A 19,061-nucleotide genomic window follows, 5' to 3' on the forward strand; every position below is an offset into this window, starting at 1 on the left:
GCTGATTTATTGATTGGGTTATTTTGTGTGTGTGTGTGTGTGTGTGTGTGTGTGTGTGTTAAGTTTTGAGTTTTTTAAAAAAATGTATCCTGGAGATTAGTGCTTTATCTGAGGTGTGTGTGGTTAAGATTTTTTTCCCTATAATATAGGCTCTCTCCTCGCAATATTGATTGTTTTCTTTGCTGTGAAGAATCTTTTTAGTTTGATTTCATCCCATTTATTGAGTCTTGATTTCAAACTTCTTGAACTTTGGGAGACTTATTGAGGAAGTCATTTCCTAAGCTGACATGGTGGAGATTTGGGCCTGCTTTTTCTTCTATTAGGTGCAGGGTCTGTTCTAGTGCCTATGTCTTTGATCCACTTTGAGTTGAATTTTGTGTGCAGGGTGAGAGTTAGGGGTTCAATTTCATTTTGCTACATATGGATTTCCAGTTTTCCTAGCACCATTTGTTGAAGAGGTTATCTTTTCTCCAATGTATGTTTTTGGTGCCTTTGTCTAGTATGAGATAACTGTATTTAGTGGTTTTCTTTCTGGGTCTTCCCTTCTGTATCATTGGTCTATGTATCTGTTTTTGATGCCAATACCATTCCGTTTTTGTTACTATGGCTCAGTAGTATACTTTAAGTTCTGGTGTTATGAAGTCTCTGGCTTCATTTTTCTTGCTAACAATTGCTTTGGCTATTCTGGATCTCTCATTTTTCCAGATGAATTTCATGATTGCTTTTTCTATTTCTATGAAGAATGTCATTGGGATTTTTGTAGGGATTGCATTAAATCTGTATAGCACTTTTGGTAATATGTCCATTTGACAATGTTAATTCTGCCTATCCAAGAGCATGGGAGATCTTTCAGTCTTCTAAGGTTTTCTTCAATTTCTTTCTTTAGTGTTCTATAGTTTTCATTATAGAGGTCTTTCACCTCTTTTGTTAGATTGATTCCTAAATTTTTTTGAGGTTATTATGAATCGGGTGGTTTTCCTAATTTCTCTTTCAGTGGATTCATCACTTTTGTGTAGAAACACATTGGATTTATGGGTGTTAATTTTATATCCTGCTGCTTTGCTGAATTCATTTATTAGTTCTAGAATGTTTCTGGTGGAGTTTTTTGGATCTTCTAAATAAAGAATCATATCATCGGCTAATAGTGATAGTTTCAGTTCTTCTTTTCCTATTTGTATCCCTTTAATCTCCTTTTAATTGCTTTGGCTAGAGTCAAGGACAATGTTGAACAAAAGTGGTGAAAGAGGGCATGCTTGTCCTGTTCCAGTTTTTAGAGGGAATGCTTTCAATTTTTCTCCATTAGAAGGATGTTGGCCTTGGGCTTAGCATAGATAGCTTTGACAAGGTTGAGGTATGTTTGTACTACCTCTAGTTTTTCTGATGTTTGGAACATGAAGAGGTGCTGTATTTTGCCAAATTCTTTCTCTACATCTATTGAAATAATCATATGATTCTTGTCTTTAAGACTATTTTTAAAATATTTATTATTTAGTTGGAGTTGAACACAATACCTTCATTTATTAATTTTTATGTGGTGCTGAGGATTGAACCCAGGGCTTTGCACGTGCTAAATGAGTGCTCTATTGCTGAGCCACAATCCCAGCCCTCTTTAAGACTATTGATGTAATGTATTACACTTATTGATTTCTATATGTTATACCAACCTTGCATTCCTGGGATGAACTCCACTTGATTGTGATGCACTATCTTTTTAATATGTTTTTGTATGCAATTTGCCAGAATTTTATTGAGAATTCTTGCATCTATGTTCATCAGGAATATTGGTCTATAGTTTTCTTTCCTTGATGTGTCTTTGTTTGGTTTTGGTATCAGGGTGATACTGGCTTCATAGAATGAGTTTGGAAGGGTTCCCTCCTTTTCTATTTCTTGGTATAATTTGAGAAGTATTGGTGTTAATTCTTCTTTGAAGGTCTTGTTGGCTGATAATCTTCTTGGCTGATAATCTCTCTGGCCCTGGACTTTTCTTAGTTGGTAGGCTTTTGATGGCATCCTCTATTTCATCACTTGAGATTGATCTGTTCAAATTGTGTATATCCTCCTTGTTCAGTTTGGGTAGTTCATACATCTCTAGAAATTTGTTGATATCTTCCAAATTTTCTATTTTATTGAAGTATAAATTTTCAAAATAATTTCTAGTTATCTTCTATATTTCAGTAGTGATATTTCCGTTTTTCATCATGAATTTTATTAATTTGGGTTTTCTTTTTTCATTAGCATGGCTAATGGTTTATCAATTTTATTTATTTTTTCAAAGAACAAACTTTTGTCAATTTTTTGAATTGTTTCTTTTGTTTCAGTTTCATTGATTTCAGCTCATATTTTAATTATTTCCTGTTTTCTGCTGCTTTTGGGGTTGATTTGTTCTTCTTTTCTAGGGCTTTGAGGTGTAATGTTAAGTTATTCATTTGTTGAATTTCTATTCTTTTAATGAATGAGCTCAAAGCAATGAATGTTCCTCTTCACACTGCCTTCATGGTATCCCAGAGAGTTTGATGTGTTATATCATTATTCTCATTTACCTGTAAGTATTTTTTATATCATCCCTGATTTCTCTGTCATCCATTCATCATTCAATAGCTTATTATTTATTCTCCAGGTGTTAAGAGTAGCTTCTATTTTTTATTCTATCATTGATTTCTAATTTCATTCCTTTATGATTTGATAGGAGGCAGGGTATTATCTATTTGATAAGAGTTGCTTTATGGCATAAGATATGGTCTATTTTAGAGAAGGATCCATGTGCTGCTGAGAAGAAAGTGTACTCACTCATTGATGGATGAAATATTCTATATATGTCTGTTAAGTCCAAATCATTGATTGCATTATTTAGTTCTGTTTCTTTATTTAGCTTTTGTTTGGAAGATCTATCCAGTAGTGAGAGAGGTGTCTTAAAGTCACCCAGTATTATTGTGTTGTGGTCTATTTGATTTTTGAAGTTGAGAAAGTTTTGTTTGAGCACTTAGATGCTCCATTGTTGGGGGCATAAATATTTATGATGGTTAGATCTTGTTGATGTATCACTCCTCAACCCCAGCTCTTGGTCAAGGCCACCAGCTACTGACCTTGGCCTCTGCTCTTGGTCACGGATGCAGATATTTGTTATTTAAGGAAAGGTTCTGTCCTACCTCTTGCAATTCCAGTGGTACATCAGTATGCATGTAAACAAAGTCTCAGTTGTGGGGAAACTGCAAGAGAGTTCCTCAGAACTTACCCATGGCCATAGAAGCACAAACTTTTTCTAAAACATTAAAATTTTTATTTACACTAAAATCCAGGGATAGTTTAGTCAGAGTGGGTGGGAGACAACACTCTATATGAACTAAGAAACTTTAGAAGAAAAGGAGGAAACCATGGACTCCACGTAGTTCCAAGCCAGAGGCCATGTTCTGGTAAGTGGCTCCCATTGCTGGTGTCTGATGTCTGGGAATTAGTGACAGGAGACTGAATTGCATCCCTTTTTCAAACAGATTTCGAGAGAAAAGGACTCTGGGACAGAGAATGAATTCCAGGTTTCCGGAAGCTCGAACAGGCAGGGGACCTCAGGGTCTTCCTATTCCTGCTCCCTGGACGCTCTGTTACGCAGATTGAGGGCCATGGATACCAAGAAGGATGACAAGTTTGCTGATGTCCTGGATGCAGTGGGGGAGTTTGGCACATTCCAGTGGAGGCTAATAGTCCTCACATTTATTCCCAACATCATGTCGTCCTTCTTCATGTTTGCTGACCACTTTGTGTTCTCAGAAGAGAAGCCCTATTGCAACACCAGCTGGATCCTGGCATTGGACCCCAACCTCTCAGAGGCTGAGCAAATGAACCTGACCCTGCCCCGAGCACACAATGGCAGTTTCCTGACATGTCTTATGTACTTGCCCGTGTCCTGGGATCTGGAGTCCATCATTCAGTTTGGCCTCAACATCACAGACCCATGCGAAGATGGATGGATCTACCCTGAGTCCAAGAGGCGATCATTGATCAGTGAGGTATGTTTTGTCCTGGGTTGTCTGAAGCTTGTCCCCACACCATGCTATAGACATGGCCCACTCTTACTCTTACTGAGCAGGTGGGGAAATTGAGGCTCAAAGAGGGTCAGCAATTCTTTGAAGTTTCCCTGCAGAGGTGGGACCTGGGCAGAAAATCAGGATTCCTAACGTCCACCCTTGACCATGCCTTGCTTAGACAGGAGGCTAGAGTGCATTTGGGGATAGAGACAGGTGATGGATGGCAGAGTTTCTATCTGATCAGGGAATTGCTTCCAAGGTTGTGGCTCTGCCCTGTGAATTCATAGAAGATAAGGATGGGAAAGAAGCAACTTCTCTCAGGTATCTCTCACAGGGTTTCATAACCCGAGACCTTTTCCAGCACAGACATGACCAGCACCGGTGTTTTGGAAAGGACCTTCAGTGATCTGTGACTGTGCATAGTTACCTCCCTATCCATACCACTTCTTGGCCTGTGCCTCTGGTCCCTCTCTCCTGGCCTAGCTCCCAGGGTCTGCTAGGCATAGGGTGAGACACAGACATAATGGAGCTGAGGCACTCTGCACACACAATTACCTACCCCTACCACAGGTGCCCTCTGCCTATAAGTCCACCCAAGCCAGGGTCAGTCTCTGGATTCAAAAGGCTGATCCTGGGTGAGAGGACTGTGGCCAATCCCTGTATCTAACCCCCAGTTTGACCTGGTGTGTGGCAAGGAACTGGACAAGGAAACCGTGCAGACCATGTTCATGACGGGCCAACTGATAGGGTCTCTCATCTTCGGGTTATTAAGTGACAAGTGAGTCTCCTGGAGTTCCCTCTGGTCCCTGGGATGCCCTGCCTTCTACCTGAGGGCATTCAGAGTTGAAGAATCTCAGGCTTGGGGAGGCAAAGGTAGGGGTGCTCTGGGGGCCTGGGACAGCTCAGAGCCTGGCTCAGTTGTCCAGCTGGGGGCCAGCCAGGGAGGTGGGCACTTGGTGCAGCCTCCCCTCAATGCTTGTAGGTTGGGCCGCTACCCTACCATCCTACTGTCACTGCTGGGGCTGATGTTCTTTGGCTTCGGGACAGCCTTTGTGAACAGCTTTCACCAGTACCTGTTCTTCCGCTTTGGTGTCTCCCAGGCTGTGATGGGCTATGCCATTGTCAGCCTGACTTTAGGTGAGACTGGGCCTTAAGAGCTGAGTGGGATGGGAGCAGGGACCCCAGGCAAGGTGGGGGTGGGACCAGAGGTGGCTGGCACCAACCTGCTGGAAGCCAAAAGGATTGGGAGCCAACGTGATGTAGGCCTCATCAGGGAAGGTAGGAGTGGAAAGACTCTCCCTTCCTGCTGCCTGGAGATGCCAGAGAATCAGTGCTTAGACTACCCTTCCACCCTTGTCCTCCATTCTAGTCCCCTGTGTCCCTCACATTCCCCTTATGTACGCTGTCCTCCAACACAGCTTATATATGTGGAACCCTTAAGGGTCAAGGAGCTGCTGAGCCTTTTTATCTGCATTGGCTCATTTCATCCCAACAATACTCTATGGTAGGCACAATTCTATCATTCCTTTAGCTGAAGAGGAGTTAACCAACTTTCTCAGCGTCCTACAGGAGTAAGGAGCTGGATTTCAATGCAGGCGAGGTGGTGTTAAAAGTCCCCAGTCTGCATACATTTATATCCTACCCTCATTAGGTTTGGTGCCTAGACTCTTATATCTGCAATTCCTGGTATGCTCCAGTTTCTCTGGCAAAAGACTTCTTATTGGAAGCCTGACAGAGGGAACATGTTTAGGTGACCCAAACACTAATGCGCTCCAAAACAAGATAGTGATTCCTTGTCTGGTTATGAGACAGGCCATGTGAGGCACACAGTACCCAGAATAGGCACTGATCAGGCAGCAAGGGTAGAGGCAATAGGGTGAGGAGAGATGGAAGGCAGGTGTGTATTGGGAAGCCCAGCACATGCCCTGGTGGGGATTCACAGAAGTGGTCTGTCTAGTTTTGAGGAGTGTCTTGGACTTCAGGGAGCAAGGGTGGGCTGGCACCAACCTACTGGAAGCCAACAGGATAGAGTTAAGTCATAAAAAGGCCAAAGAGCTACTGTTGACATGCCAGGGATCAGGGGCAGCCCCAGGGACCCTGAGCTGAGCACCATTTTGTCCTTTTACTTCCGTACAGTCACTGAGTGGCTTGTGGGGGAACACCGGGCCCATGCCGTCATCCTGGAGCACTGCTTTTTCTCTGTGGGGATCATGTTCCTGACGGGGCTCGCCTACAACCTTCCCCACTGGCGGATGCTGTTTCTGGTGGGCGCGGTACCTGTGTTCCCCCTCATCTCCTACATTTGGTGAGCAAATGAGTTCAGGGCATGCATGAGGCTGGGTCTGATGGGCACAGACGGAGGGTGTGGGAGGTCCTCATGTGGGAATGGCAGTGCTCCCGTGGGAGAAGATGCATGTGGAGGAGATGAGGAGCAGAGCCTCTGGAACCCCAGTGCTCACCTTCCCCTCAGAGGACACCCTAAAAAGATGTCAGAGAGATGTGGGGAGACCAGGAGGAAGAGCGCTAAAGGGCAAAGCTCAAGGTCAGGGAATGGTCAGGGTCAAGGCAGGAGAGGTGAGTGAGGAAGGGTGGGCTGGCCTTGGTGATCTTCTTGAGGTGACTTCAATAGAATGGCAGGAGTGGAAGTAAGTGAGTAGAAGTGGAAGGAAAGGAGCCTCCTGGGAAACAGCTGATTTGGGAGAGGGGGAGGGGATGGTGTGCATGGGCAGCGGAGGCAGGCAGGAGAGGGTGTCTGGGGTTTTCCATTGTAGGGAGGCACAGAGAGGCACCTGAGAGACTGGAGCTATGAAGGGACCATGGGTGGATCAAAGCTTGGAGGGGTTAGGAGGGGAGTGAAGCAGGAATAAGAGAGCACTGTTGATAGTGGGCAGTGGGTAAAGTAAAGGAACAGAAGGCCACAGAGGTGAGCTGAGATACCTCACTTGTTAAGGGTTAGGCAGTTCTGTGTGAAGAAATCTCCATATATAATATTGAAATTACCAAATTTAATCTTTTATTTATTTATTTTTTTGGTACTGGCGATTGAACTCAGGGACACTCGGCCACTGAGCCACATCCCCAGCCCTATTTTATATTTTATTTAGATACAGGATCTCAGTGAGTTGCTTAGTGCCTTGCCATTGCTGAGGCTGGCTTTGAACTTGCGATCCTCCTGCTTTAGCCTCCCAAGCCGCTGGGGTTACAGGCGTGCACCACCATGCCTGCCACATTTAATCTTTTTTTTTTTTTTTTGGCATTTTATTTTATTTTATTTATTTATTTTTTAAAAAGAGAGAGAGAGAGAGAGAGAGAGAGAGAGAGAGAGAGAGAATTTTTTAATATTTATTTTTTAGTTTTCGGCAGACACAACATCTTTCTTTGTATGTGGTGCTGAGGATCGAACCCGGGCCGCACGCATGCCAGGCAAGTGCGCTACTGCTTGAGCCACATCCTCAGCCCCACATTTAATCTTGATAACCCTGAAAGATGGGCATTGGAGTAGATAACTGAGGCTTCAAATAATTTGTCCAAGGTTATATGACTCAAAAGTGGGAGACCTGGGATTTTAACTTAGTTTATCTGGCTCCAAAGCCTCTGTGTGTTTTAACTATTGCGCTATACACAGAATGGATTATAGGAGTTAGGGTTACTAGTTAGGAGGGAGAGCATGGATGTGGCTCAGGGCTTTCCCAGTTCTGTAGGAGATAGAGACCAGTTTTTACAGTCCTTGAGATAACTAAAGGAGTGTGGGAATCATCTGATGCCAGATGCGGTGTCTTTGTCTTGTAGCTGGGAAATTGAGGTCCATGCATAACTTGATCTAAAAAACATTTTTGGAAATGTTATTAATGTAACAAAAGGATATGATTATAAACTAAATAATGCAAAAAGGTTTGCAATGAAAAATAAGTTTCTGCTGTCCTCTCCCCATAATCCCTGGTTTCTTTCTTTGAAGCTCTGAACTCTTAGCTCTTTCTGCTGGTAGATGTCTTTGTCTACCTAGGCACTCAGAGCAGCCAGAGTTTTTAATGGGTTGAATTCTCTGGGAGATATTTTTTTCATCTACAGTCTTCAGACATGTTCCACCAGCTGTCCCTTCCCTGACATGTGGCAATATTTTGGGCAGACACTGTCTCTTTCTAGTCATTCTTAGTTACTAGAATAAGTCTCATTTTGATAATAAAGACTCAATTTCAGGGGCTGGGGATGTGGCTCAAGCGGTAGCGCGCTCGCCTGGCATGCGTGCGGCCAGGGTTCAATCCTCAGCACCACATACAAACAAAGACGTTGTGTCCACCGAGAACTAAAAAATAAATATTAAAAAAAAAATTCTCTCTCTCTCTCTCTCTCTCCCCTCTCTCACTCTCTCTTTAAAAAAAAAAAGACTCAATTTCAGACACTAAAAAAATCCAGTTCAGTCTAACTTGAAACCTCAGCTTGTATCAAATCCTCAGTTGCTCTCTGGCCCCTGCTCAGGCTAGTGGCCTAAGGCAATGAGATCATTCCTCATCATCTTCTTCCTGCTTTGATTTTCCAGGTTCTAGGAAGGGGATAGGGCATTAGAGAAAAGAGACCTAACACTTGCATGATAGGAGCTGTGATGAGCTGTCAGTATCCTCTGAAGGAAAGATGTTCAGATTTCCAGTGGATCTTCTGAGCATTGGCATTTCCTAAGGGTCTTGCATTCTTTGTGATCCCCTGCCCCAACTCCTGTTGCTGGCAGTTCAACCCACACCTTCTTCTTGTAGAAGTCTCCTCACCCTAGCACATGACATGCCTGCAAGACTGCAGGGTTCACTTGGCCAAAAATCTTACTGTCCCTCGGCCCCCCACCCCCACCACGGTGGCTCTCACCAACTTACTGCCTTCCTCTTAGTCAGGTAAGAGATGACACCATTCTCTAAGTTTGGGTAGCCCTCAAACTTCAGGAGACACTTGTTAGTCCTCCCACAAACCCTCTTACTATCTAGAGTACCAGGGCAAGACCTCAAGTTTCTAACTCCAACCAGAGAGTGGGAGAGCAGACCCCCTTTCTGGAAGAGAATCCCGAATCTACCAATCCAGAGTTTGCTTGGACTCCCCTGGGCCTGGCTGGAGTGGATGAGAACATGGGGTAGAGAAGATATTCAAGACTCTTTTACTTCCATGAACAGCCACTGGTCCACTGCATCATGTGGCTTTTTTATCTCTCTCTTTTTGAGCAACTCCTCTCCCTAATGTATCTTAAGAATGTGAGGTTTTTGTCCATTGTTCCTAGATTTGGGAGCTGCTGCTGAAATCCCAGAACAGAAAAGTTCACTTACCATTTGGTTACACTGTGATTCCTTATTCTCTGATTTTTTTTTCTCAGTAGCATTTGAAACTTCAAGAATATGAAATTGCAAAACATTCTTAGATGTTCTTGAAGAATACAAGTTAGAATTTAATTTTCTTTCTTTCCCCCCATTCCTTACATTATCTTTTTTTTTTTTTTTTGGTACCAGGGCACCTATTTTGTATTTTATTAGAGACAGGGTCTACACTGAGTTGCTTAGTGCCTTGCCATTGCTGAGGCTGACTTTGAACTCAAGATTCTCCTGTCTCAGCGTCCCAAGCTGCAGGGGTTACAGGTGTGCGCCACTGCGCCCAGCTCCCATTCTCCATATTATCTATGTCCTTCTGGATTATTCTTTTCTTTTATGTTTGATTGTTTTGCATCCTCTTAAATTTGGGAGGTTTTCTTCAATATCCAGCCATCCTGGGTCATTCCTTTATATTTAAGAGAGTCACTAAGGAACTAAAGGGAAATCATGAGGAGCAGCGAAGTGGCTGGTGACCTTTAAGGAAATGGATCTTAAATCTGTGTGGAACATCAGCATCATATGGAAGCTTATTAAGATGCGGGGATAGGGGCTGGACATCTCTCTTATTTTCTGCATTTGCAGGCCCAGGTGACACCTGAGAATCTGCATTCCTCAGGCTGCTCTGATGACCACACTCTGAGAATCACTCCTGTTGGGCAGCTGCTGGTTCTCAGAGGATCCCAAAGCTGGACCATGGCCAGGCTCCAGCTGCTGTGCTCCCCACTGAAACTTGTGGCTGGGACTCTAGCTGTCATTGTGAAAACTTTCTCTTAACTCCTGTATCTGCCCTTGGCCTTGCCCCTGTGTTTGATTCCTTGGCCTTTCTTATGTTCTAGATGCACACTGCAGGGGGAACGAACAGTCCCATTTGTGGGAACTAGGTGCTCAGAGTCCTGTAGGGCCAGGACAGTCCACTGTATCTCCTACAGCATTCCACATAACACAGGCTGTGCCTGGGTGTCAGTCTGTCAGGCTGCAAAAATACTTTAGACTAGTTTATAAACATAAGCTTCTCACTTCAGCTTTGGAGGCTGGGAAGCCTGAGATTAAGACCCAGCAGATTTGGTGTCTGGTTGGGGCCTGTTTCTCATGGAAAAGAACCATCTATGTGTTTGCTCATGGCAGAAGGGACAAGCAAGCTCCCTTTGGGCCTCTTTTATGAGGCCACTAATCCCATTCATGAGGGTGCTGCCCATATAACCTCGTTGTCTCCTTAAGGTCCCAGCTCTTACTACTCTTGCACTGGGGAAAAGATTCAATTTGTGAATTTGGAGGACATAGACATTCAGACCACTCAGTTGGCTCAGTCAGAAGTTCTCTTATCCACTTTTAAGCTTCATTTCACTGATCTCTCTCTCCCACTGTGTCCTTTCCCATTCTCTCTGTCCTTGAGAGATGATTTTTTAAAATTCTTATTTTCTATTGGGCATGCCATCAATCCCCTATCTTCTTTGAAGCCATAAGGGCTTTCACAAGGACAGTTCCACAGTCTTACAGTAGAAAAGAATGCCTAATTGCTGGACCCTGCTGGAAGAGGGTAGGAGCAACGTAGATAAAGTGGTCTCCAGTGTCCTGGGTGTATTTTCAACAATCAGCCACAGAGTCCAGGCTCTGGAGGCAGTGTCAATGTGAGAAGTGGGTAGAGGGCAGTGGCACAGCTCTGTAGAGAATACCTTAGACAGGGACCTAGGTTTTACCAGCTCTGCCTCTGTGACCGGAGCCAAGTCCTTACTCCTTGAGGCTGAGAATCAAATGGGATTATCACATAGGTCCAGGGCTGGGTAGAGATTAAACAAGATGATACAAAGGCGCAGAGCACAATTCCCAGAACTTCATCTGTGCTTTAGCTGGGAACCTGTGTGAATTCTGACAGCCAAAGAGGATTAGGAAAAAAGAGTGGGGCAAAGTAGTCTGAGGTCAAAGACAGCAAGGTGTGGCAGGGGAGAGATGGGACACGGCAGAGAGGTTCACTCACCCTTCCATTCACCCAGGTAGGGTGCTCGGCTCTTGGGTCAGATCCAGGGTCCTGGCCCCTCCCCCATACTCTCCAGGCTGTTAAGGAGACAGAGAGGGAACAGTAAGAACCCCAACTGTGACAAGGAGGGGTCTCATAGAGGATATGGGCATGGAAGACATTCCTCGGCACATGTGGGCAGATGGGGACGACCCCTGAGGTAGAAAAGAAGAGAGCTCTTAGAGATGACTGAGGGTGAAGGTAGCAAGTGACTGGGTGTCACTGAGCAGCTGTGGGGGCTGTGTGTATCTTAGAGGAAGGACTGACTGCCAGGGAGGGGCAGAGGGCATCCTGAGGTTGGCAGTGACCTTGGAGGCACCTCAGTCACCTCATGCTGGAGCAAGATGGCCACAGCTGAGGCTAGGATGGGGCCATCTTGGCTCTCCGGGGCATCCTGGAATGACAAGAAGAGGGGTGGGCAACACAGGATTCTCCCAGAGTCCCCACGGTGGCTGATGATGAAAGGAAAGGTGAAAGAGGCCAAGGAGGTGTTGTGCTATGCCGCTGAGGTCAACAAGAAGACCATTCCTCTCAACCTGCTGGAAGAGGTAAGAGGTTTTGGGCAGGAGTGGGGCCAGGCAGTGGGCTGGGGGAAGACCCTCATCCTTCCAGGTGAATGATGATAACAGGGCAAGGCCAGAGCCAGCTTGAGTGGTGATGGGGGTAGGGTGGGCCTTGTGGATCCTCTGGGGGTGGGGAGTGTGCTGGGGGTCTCAGCCCTTCCTCCGGCTGTTCCTGCTTGTCCTGTAGCTGCAGCTGCCTGGAAAGAAGGTGACTAAGGCCTCTGTCCTAGACTTCTACAGCAATAGATACCTCTGTAAGGTGACCTTTGTGATGGGCTGCGTGTGGTGAGTATTTAGGGCTGGCTGGCAGGGACAGAAAACTGACATACCAGCCTGGAGCTCTGGGGAGGGTTGGGGGGGAGGGTCAAGCTGCAAGAGGAGCAGGGCCTAGGGACACTTCTCGCAGGTCTCTGTGCTTATTTCTTTTCTCCAATCCTACCCTGCCCCTCTCTGCTCAGCCTCTGACTCTGTTCCTGGTGCCATCTCTCTCTGCATGTGTGTTCCAGGCTTACCATCAGTTACAGCTATTTTACACTGAGTCTCAAGTTGAGAGATTTTGGAGTGAGCATCCACTTCAGACAGGCAATCCCTGGTATCTTGGAGGTGCCCGCCCGGCTGTGCAGCATCGTTCTCCTTGAACAGATAGGGAGGAAATGGAGCCTGGCTGTGATTCTCATCCAAACCGCCTTCATGTGCTTTCTTACACTTTTCCTCCCCCAAGGTATAGCCTGCCCTGCCCGGATGGGCCACCTCCAGCTTTCCTGCTTCCTCAAAACCCCTCTGCTGGCTCCTATCCTGGCCAGCCAGCTAGGCACACAGGATTTAGCTTTCTGCAGGCACAGCTTACCCACCCTGAGGAAGCCTAGCCCCTAAGGATCAGGTTGCAAGTAGGAGTCCTCAAGACAGGACACCCATACACTCTCAGAGGCCTTAGAGAGGAGGGTATGCTGTTCAGAGAAAGCATCCCTATGTGGGAGGGCAGACCACCTTTACTACCTGATTCCAGCCTACATCAGAAGCAGATCTAGTGGTTCAATGTGAATGAATGAAGGCAGATACTCCTCCAGTTGCTATTCCAGGCTCTGCCTCTTATTTATAGCCTCTCTGATTGGGAAATACCTGTTGTTATCTGTGACTTCAGGAATAACCTATTCACTAAAAACTGTGCACAAATGCAACCCAAAGGAGGAAGGGAATAGCTAGCAGTATTTTCAATATTTCAAAGAGCCGTAGACAATGAACACGTCCCAGGATCTTGGGTTGCAGCACACAGGACTGCAGGGTCAGTATACACCTGCTTGGAATTGCTGACCCCAGGAAGCCCCTTCAGAGACTGGGGCCAAGGCAGGGAAGGCAATATCTGGGGTCTGCCCTTCCTGGGGCTTCCTCCCTTTCTCTGGGTGCTGGAATTGTATGTCTTCTGTTGAGATTCTTCCCCTCCCAAATGTCGGCAGATATTGATGGACTAAAACAAAATGGTTGAATAAATTTATGATTATATTTCTACTGCTTTGTGGTAAAAAAATAAAAAAGAAGAAAAAGAAACATTTAAAGTTCTTACATGTGTGAGAGTATGGGAGGCCAACTAGCACGTGACTGTGTCTGACTCCCCTGCTGACAGGTGTGGCATCTGGCAGTCACACTGTGATCTGGATAGCCCCGGTCTTCTAGGGTGCAAGCAACTGTGTCTTAGTGCATGGTGTGCCTTCCTATATCCCCATGGGTAGAGCTATGCTCACTTGTTCCTTTGTAATATTACCCTTGCCCTGTTTGGGATAGAATGTTCCATGGAAATGCCTTTTGTGTGTCCCTTTCTCTTACTGTTGCCCTTGGATGTGGCCTTCCTAGATGTCAGCCAACCTGCTGACAGTGGACATCATGAAGCTAGACTCAGCCCCCTGAAAACTGATCCCTTGCCTCATTTGAATAGCTTCTCCTCAATAAAAGGGGTCAGCGTGTGTGTGTGTGCGCTCTCTCTCTCTCTCTCTCTCTCTCTCTCTCTCTCTCTCTCTCTCTCTTGCTTCATGATGTCCACTGTCAGCAGGTTGACTGACATCTAGGAAGGCCACACCCAAGGGCACAGTAAGAGAAGGGGACACACAAAAGGCATTTCCATGGGAACATTCTATCCCAAACAGGGCAAGGGTAATATTACAAAGGAACAGGTGAGCGTAGCTCAACCCATGGGGATATAGGAAGTCATGCCCATGCACGAAGACACAGTTGCTCGCACCCTAGAAGACCGGAGCTATCCAGATTACAGCGTGACCACCAGGGGAGTCAGACACGGTCACGTGCTAGTCAGTCTCCCACATGAGAGCACCTAGGAACAGACTCCCTAATAGAGAAAAGTTGTCAATCTTGATTTCATCCCAGAGCCAAGAAAGGTGGGAAGTAGAGCTGGGGCAGGACCCTGCAGGGGGGTGACAGGGAAGAGCTGGTAACCTGGCAGGCAGTGAGCAAGGGCTCCAGCCCCACTGCACTTGCTGAGGGACACTCCCCCAGATGCTGAGTCTTTCGTTTATCCTTCAGAGCCCATATCTAGCTGCCATAGACAGGCATCCTGGAGTGTTTAGGACCAATCCCAGCCATGCAGACCCCAGGGACCAAACATCCTTGCCCAGGTCACCTTGCAGAGCACAGGTGGGAACACTGAGTGGGAAGCCTAGTGCGAGTGATGGCCAAAGAGCAGGTGGGTGGGGTGTGGTAAGCTACAGCTGTTTGAGGATGTAGAATAAAGACAGCCCTATCGGCAGAGATGTGGGGGCTCGGCGCAGCAAGGTGGTGGGTGGCCTGAGGGGCCTTTGGGTTTCCAGTGTAGTATCTCCGACTTCCTGGTCAATTCTCCTACAGCAGATATGCTAACTTCTGGCCTGGCTGGGCCTCTACTGATTGACCCTTCTTGGACAGAGTGCCTGAGTCTGCTGGACAGCTGACCAGGTGGTAGCAGGGGTAGATTGCTCAGATGCTTTCTGTGAGGGATCAAGGATTGATGGGCACCGAGGGGAAGATGGCCCCAGCCTTAGGTCGCTGTGTTTTCTGGACACAGGTCTAAAATCCGCCATCATCTTGGTGCTTGTGCTTGGACAGTTAAGCCTGGCCACCAGTGTCTCTGTGGTCTTCCTCTACACTGCTGAGCTCTTCCCCACCATCGTCAGGTATGGGGTCTGGTAGATGAGGGAGCCATGGAGACCATGGAGGGGGTAGTATGGGACAAGGACAATGTTAATATAGCAGCTAAGATTGAGCGTTCTCCTGGTGCTAAGCAGTTCACAAGGATGACCTCACTTAGCCCTCCAAAGATCTCCCAAATGCCATCATTAACCATGTTTTAATCAATTAAAGCAAAGAGATAAGGGTACTTGTTGTAGGTGAGACACAGCAAGTGGCAGAGCTGGGTTCCAGGTTGGGTGGGTCTGACTCCAGTCTCCGCCTCACAGCTCACTGAATGGAATGTGTTTGGGCCACCTGAGGCTCAGCCCCGACCCTGCAAGAGCTCTCCGTGACAGCAGCTATGTCTTCCTGTACACCCAGAACCGCTCCCTGCACATCCACGCAGTACCCTGTGGTTCTTACCTCTCTTACTCCTGATACCCATAAAAGAGAGCTAGAATTACTACCTACTTGGAATCCATGGAGAACTAAACTCGCCCTAGCCACCCAATGAGCTGGGATGAGCGGAGACTGAAGGGTGTGGAGGGTCAGGTAGCTTCTCCCCTATCCTACCTGGTCTGTGGGCCTGAGGAGCCTTCCAGACCAGCTCTCATCGCCACTTTTCAGGTCTACAGGTCTGGGGCTGGTGTCTCTGGCCTCATCAGGTGGAGCCATCTTGTCCCTGACGATCATCAGCCAGCTCCCAGCCCTCCTGCCCGTTTTTCTCTGCTTCATCTCCTCTATCGCAGCCTTGTGTTTTTCCGCCCTGCTGCCGGAAACACAAAACCAGCTCCTCTCTGACAGTATGGAGCAATTTTCAAGAGCAAGGTAAGTGTATGAGACCCCCTGATTTAAAGCCCTTGGCAGTGAGAATATGTCAGGCACTGTCCACCCTGGCCCCTTGGCCAGAGGGCCTGGGATTACAGGAACACCCTACGTCCAGCAGTGTTCCCAGATCTATAGGTACTGCCACTCATTGGGGTCCAGCCCAGCCTCTGACAGCTCCTACCCCACCTGGCTCTCCTCTGCTTCATTTGCCTGTCTGGACTGGAGCACTGCTCTCCAGAGATACTCCAGAGGTACCTTGGCATCTTTCCCTCCCCAGACACAGGGGACTGACTTGGAATTGTCTTTCTGAATAACTCTCCTTTTCTGTCTGAGCCCCTACTCCCTCAAAGGAGTAGCCTTGATTAATGATTCTGGATTAAAGAACCCAGCCTTGATTAATGATTTTGGACTTTTAGCCCCAACAACCCAGGACCCCATTTGGGAACTGAGCTCCACTCCATATCTCCTTAGGCAGTTCTGGTCTCTGATCCCCTAAGTGTCCCCTGCATAAGATTTGTCATAATTGGCAGAACCATCTCTTCTGGGGATTTGGGTCAACAGAGTCCATCACTGTCTCCCTGGACCTGAGGGGAGCTGAGCAGCAGTGAGGGGCAGAGGTCACTTGAGGTCCTATAGTATCCTCTGCTCTATACTGTAGGAGTTGCTGCCTCTGCTTTCCTCTGACCTCCTTTCTACTCTTCTCCTTCTCTCCTCATCTCCTTAGACTTTTATTGGACCACCAGTGTAAGGAATTGTCCCAAGGCTGGGCTGTCAGAGGTCAAAGGTCCTCACCTTTGAGAAGCCATAGTTTACAGGGAGGTAGATATGCAAACAGTTATCATGAGTGGTCTCTGACCATGGATATATAGGACCTATTGTAATAGCCCAGGGAAGGAAGGACTTTATCTTGGGAGTTGAGGAATGTCACAGAGGAACTGATATTTATGTAGAACCTGAGGTATGGATAGGAGGTTGCCCCACTGTAGTAGAGAAGGGAAATATAATGAACAACAGAGCAGAGCAGTGGAGAATGTGGGTTCTGCAGCCAGAGAGCCTGGATTTCAATTTTTTGTGCTAATACTTCCTAGTGTGCGCACAAGAACATAGTAATAACTAGAGCAAACACTCATTGCATATTTACCATGTGCTGGGTCTCATTCCATGTGTGCCTTCTCTCATTTTGTCCTCAAATGAATGAAATGTGAAGTGGGACCTGTCACCCTTTTGCAGATGAGGAAATTGAGGCCCAGAGAGGTAAAGCCGTGTAGTCCAGACTTCCCCTTCCATAGGGCTTTTGAGAGGATTAAACCCATATAAAGCAGTTGGAAAAGGGTCTGGTATATGGCAGATGCTCAGTAAGTGCTTGCAAAGGGAAGGGGTCTAGCTGGGGCAGGGAGATAGAAACAGCCTGTTCCGGGAGGCAAGGGTCCCTCCTGGGCATATGGAAGTGAGAAAGCCCCACTTCCCAGAGGCAAAACCTGGCATGGCTGATGGTGCCTCAAAGTAGCCACTTTGTCTCAGCTTACAGAAAGATTCGATTCAGCATTCTGACAGCAGTTTCAAGAAGAGGAGGACCGATGAGGATGCACCTGATGATATGTCTGAGGAAGTGGCAAAGAATACCATTCGCAATGCCCAGATTCTGAGAATGGACTCAAACTCTTACTCCAACGCTAGCTTGAAGAAATCCAGAGAGGAGAAAACAGACAGTCAGGTTTCCTGAGGGCCAGGCCCCAGACTATCTCGGGTTGGAGATGAGTGGCTGGGTATGAGGCTGTGGATTCCAGGCCATGAATTCCAGGCCCAGCCCAGTGGGAGGGGGCAGGATCAGTCTTGCTCTGAGGCCAGCCCTTGAGATCAAAAAAATGGCCCCTTCTAGGGGAGCTTGGCTGTGATTCATTCCAATAAAGGTACCATGTTGGTCTTGAGATGGCTAGGTCCAAGTTGGCTACATCAGAGAACCCAGAAGCCCTGGCCTGAAGAAAGGGGTTAGATAGGCTGCTCAGACTCCTGAGTGTGTCTTTGGCTAAACTCAGGGACAGTGAAGCGCTCTCTAGATGGTGTCGGGGGTAGGGTGGGCAATGTCTCTGTGGGCTAGAGGTAGAGCAAGGGTGAGACTGACTGTGCCTCTGTATCAACCAATCCTTCTGCCTCAACATCTGTCCGTGTACTGGGTTCCTAGCTCAAATGCAAGGTGAGAATAGGCACTTCATGCAGGGGCAGAATGTAGCGGAATGATGAGAACTTCTTCCATTTGTCCCATTACACAGGGCTTTCTCACTTGTTTTCCTTTGATATTTCCAAATCTCAGTCCTCATCCTGGAGAATGCCTTCCTAGGGGTTCCAGTCTACCTGATCTCTGAGATAAGCCCCACACCCTAGGTCATAGTCCCAACAGCCCTGGGTGAATCTTCCCTCCACAGCCAGCATGGCGCCAGTCCAGGTGGGGCCAGCACTTCTCATTCATTAGCCAGACTGGAAAGCCCTGGAGTCAGGCCCTGACACCATCTTTCCCTGGACAAGGAAGTTCCTGAGGTCGGTACCTGAGTCATCTCCTCCACTCTTGCCCCGTTTGTTGGAAGATTATGAACTTGTAAGGAGTAGCTCTGATCTAATTCCTAAGGAGCTTCTGAGGAGGAGGAGGACAGAAAAGCCTATTTGTTCTCATGGAGCCAGGATAGCGAGACCCTGGGATCTCACACATTACTCTTACCATACAGGTGTCTTAGTGTAACATTGACAAATAAATGCCAAAATTCTATGAAATTAGATATCATTAATAAATTATCTCTCCCACAAATCTGACGTTTTCCTGATACACTAAATAGTATCAAACATGTCAGCAAGGGTCTCCCTGTGTGCAAAGACAGGTAAGTAATGCTAGAACTTGTGATGGTACATGCAGATACCTGTAAACTCTGGGATTCTCATTTCTTTGGTCACTGATTACTAGCTATGTGAAATTCTCATCTCATCTTCATCTTTCAATGGCTTATATATTTCCACCACTATGAGACCAAGCCCCCTTATCCTATGATATCCCCCCCCGACATGGGATGCTGCTCATAATTTACCAGAGCATATGAGCCTGTGGTATGAGGGATTGTACATGGTGAGTGTGAAGGAGCTCAGGACTGGATAA

The 19,061-nt window shown here is 46.8% G+C and overlaps 1 protein-coding gene across 1 annotated transcript; it reads left to right on the forward strand.

Annotated features, from left to right (window-relative positions):
- The first annotated feature begins 2,466 nt into the window (after positions 1-2,466).
- Slc22a14 (solute carrier family 22 member 14) lies at positions 2,467-18,662 on the forward strand. Its single transcript, XM_078026486.1, has 11 exons — positions 2,467-2,496; positions 3,489-4,001; positions 4,694-4,797; positions 5,002-5,156; positions 6,156-6,324; positions 11,803-11,923; positions 12,126-12,223; positions 12,445-12,659; positions 14,988-15,096; positions 15,719-15,919; positions 17,441-18,662. Exons 1-11 carry the CDS (start codon positions 2,467-2,469, stop codon positions 17,640-17,642), a joined length of 1,917 nt encoding a protein of 638 aa, XP_077882612.1. The 3' UTR covers positions 17,643-18,662.
- Positions 18,663-19,061: the final 399 nt, after the last annotated feature.

The sequence above is a fragment of the Ictidomys tridecemlineatus genome, chromosome 2 (assembly GCF_052094955.1).
Source record: "Ictidomys tridecemlineatus isolate mIctTri1 chromosome 2, mIctTri1.hap1, whole genome shotgun sequence".
Classification (NCBI taxonomy): Eukaryota; Metazoa; Chordata; class Mammalia; order Rodentia; family Sciuridae; genus Ictidomys; species Ictidomys tridecemlineatus.

What these genes read in the sequence shown, in the direction of transcription:
- Slc22a14 (XM_078026486.1), top strand. Translation starts at nt 2,467, where the DNA reads ATGAATGTTCCTCTTCACACTGCCTTCATG. An exon ending in CTCTCAACCTGCTGGAAGAG is followed by an intron (nt 11,924 to 12,125) that starts GTAAGAGGTTTT and finishes CTTGTCCTGTAG; the next exon opens with CTGCAGCTGCCTGGAAAGAA. An exon ending in GAGCAATTTTCAAGAGCAAG is followed by an intron (nt 15,920 to 17,440) that starts GTAAGTGTATGA and finishes ACTTTGTCTCAG; the next exon opens with CTTACAGAAAGATTCGATTC.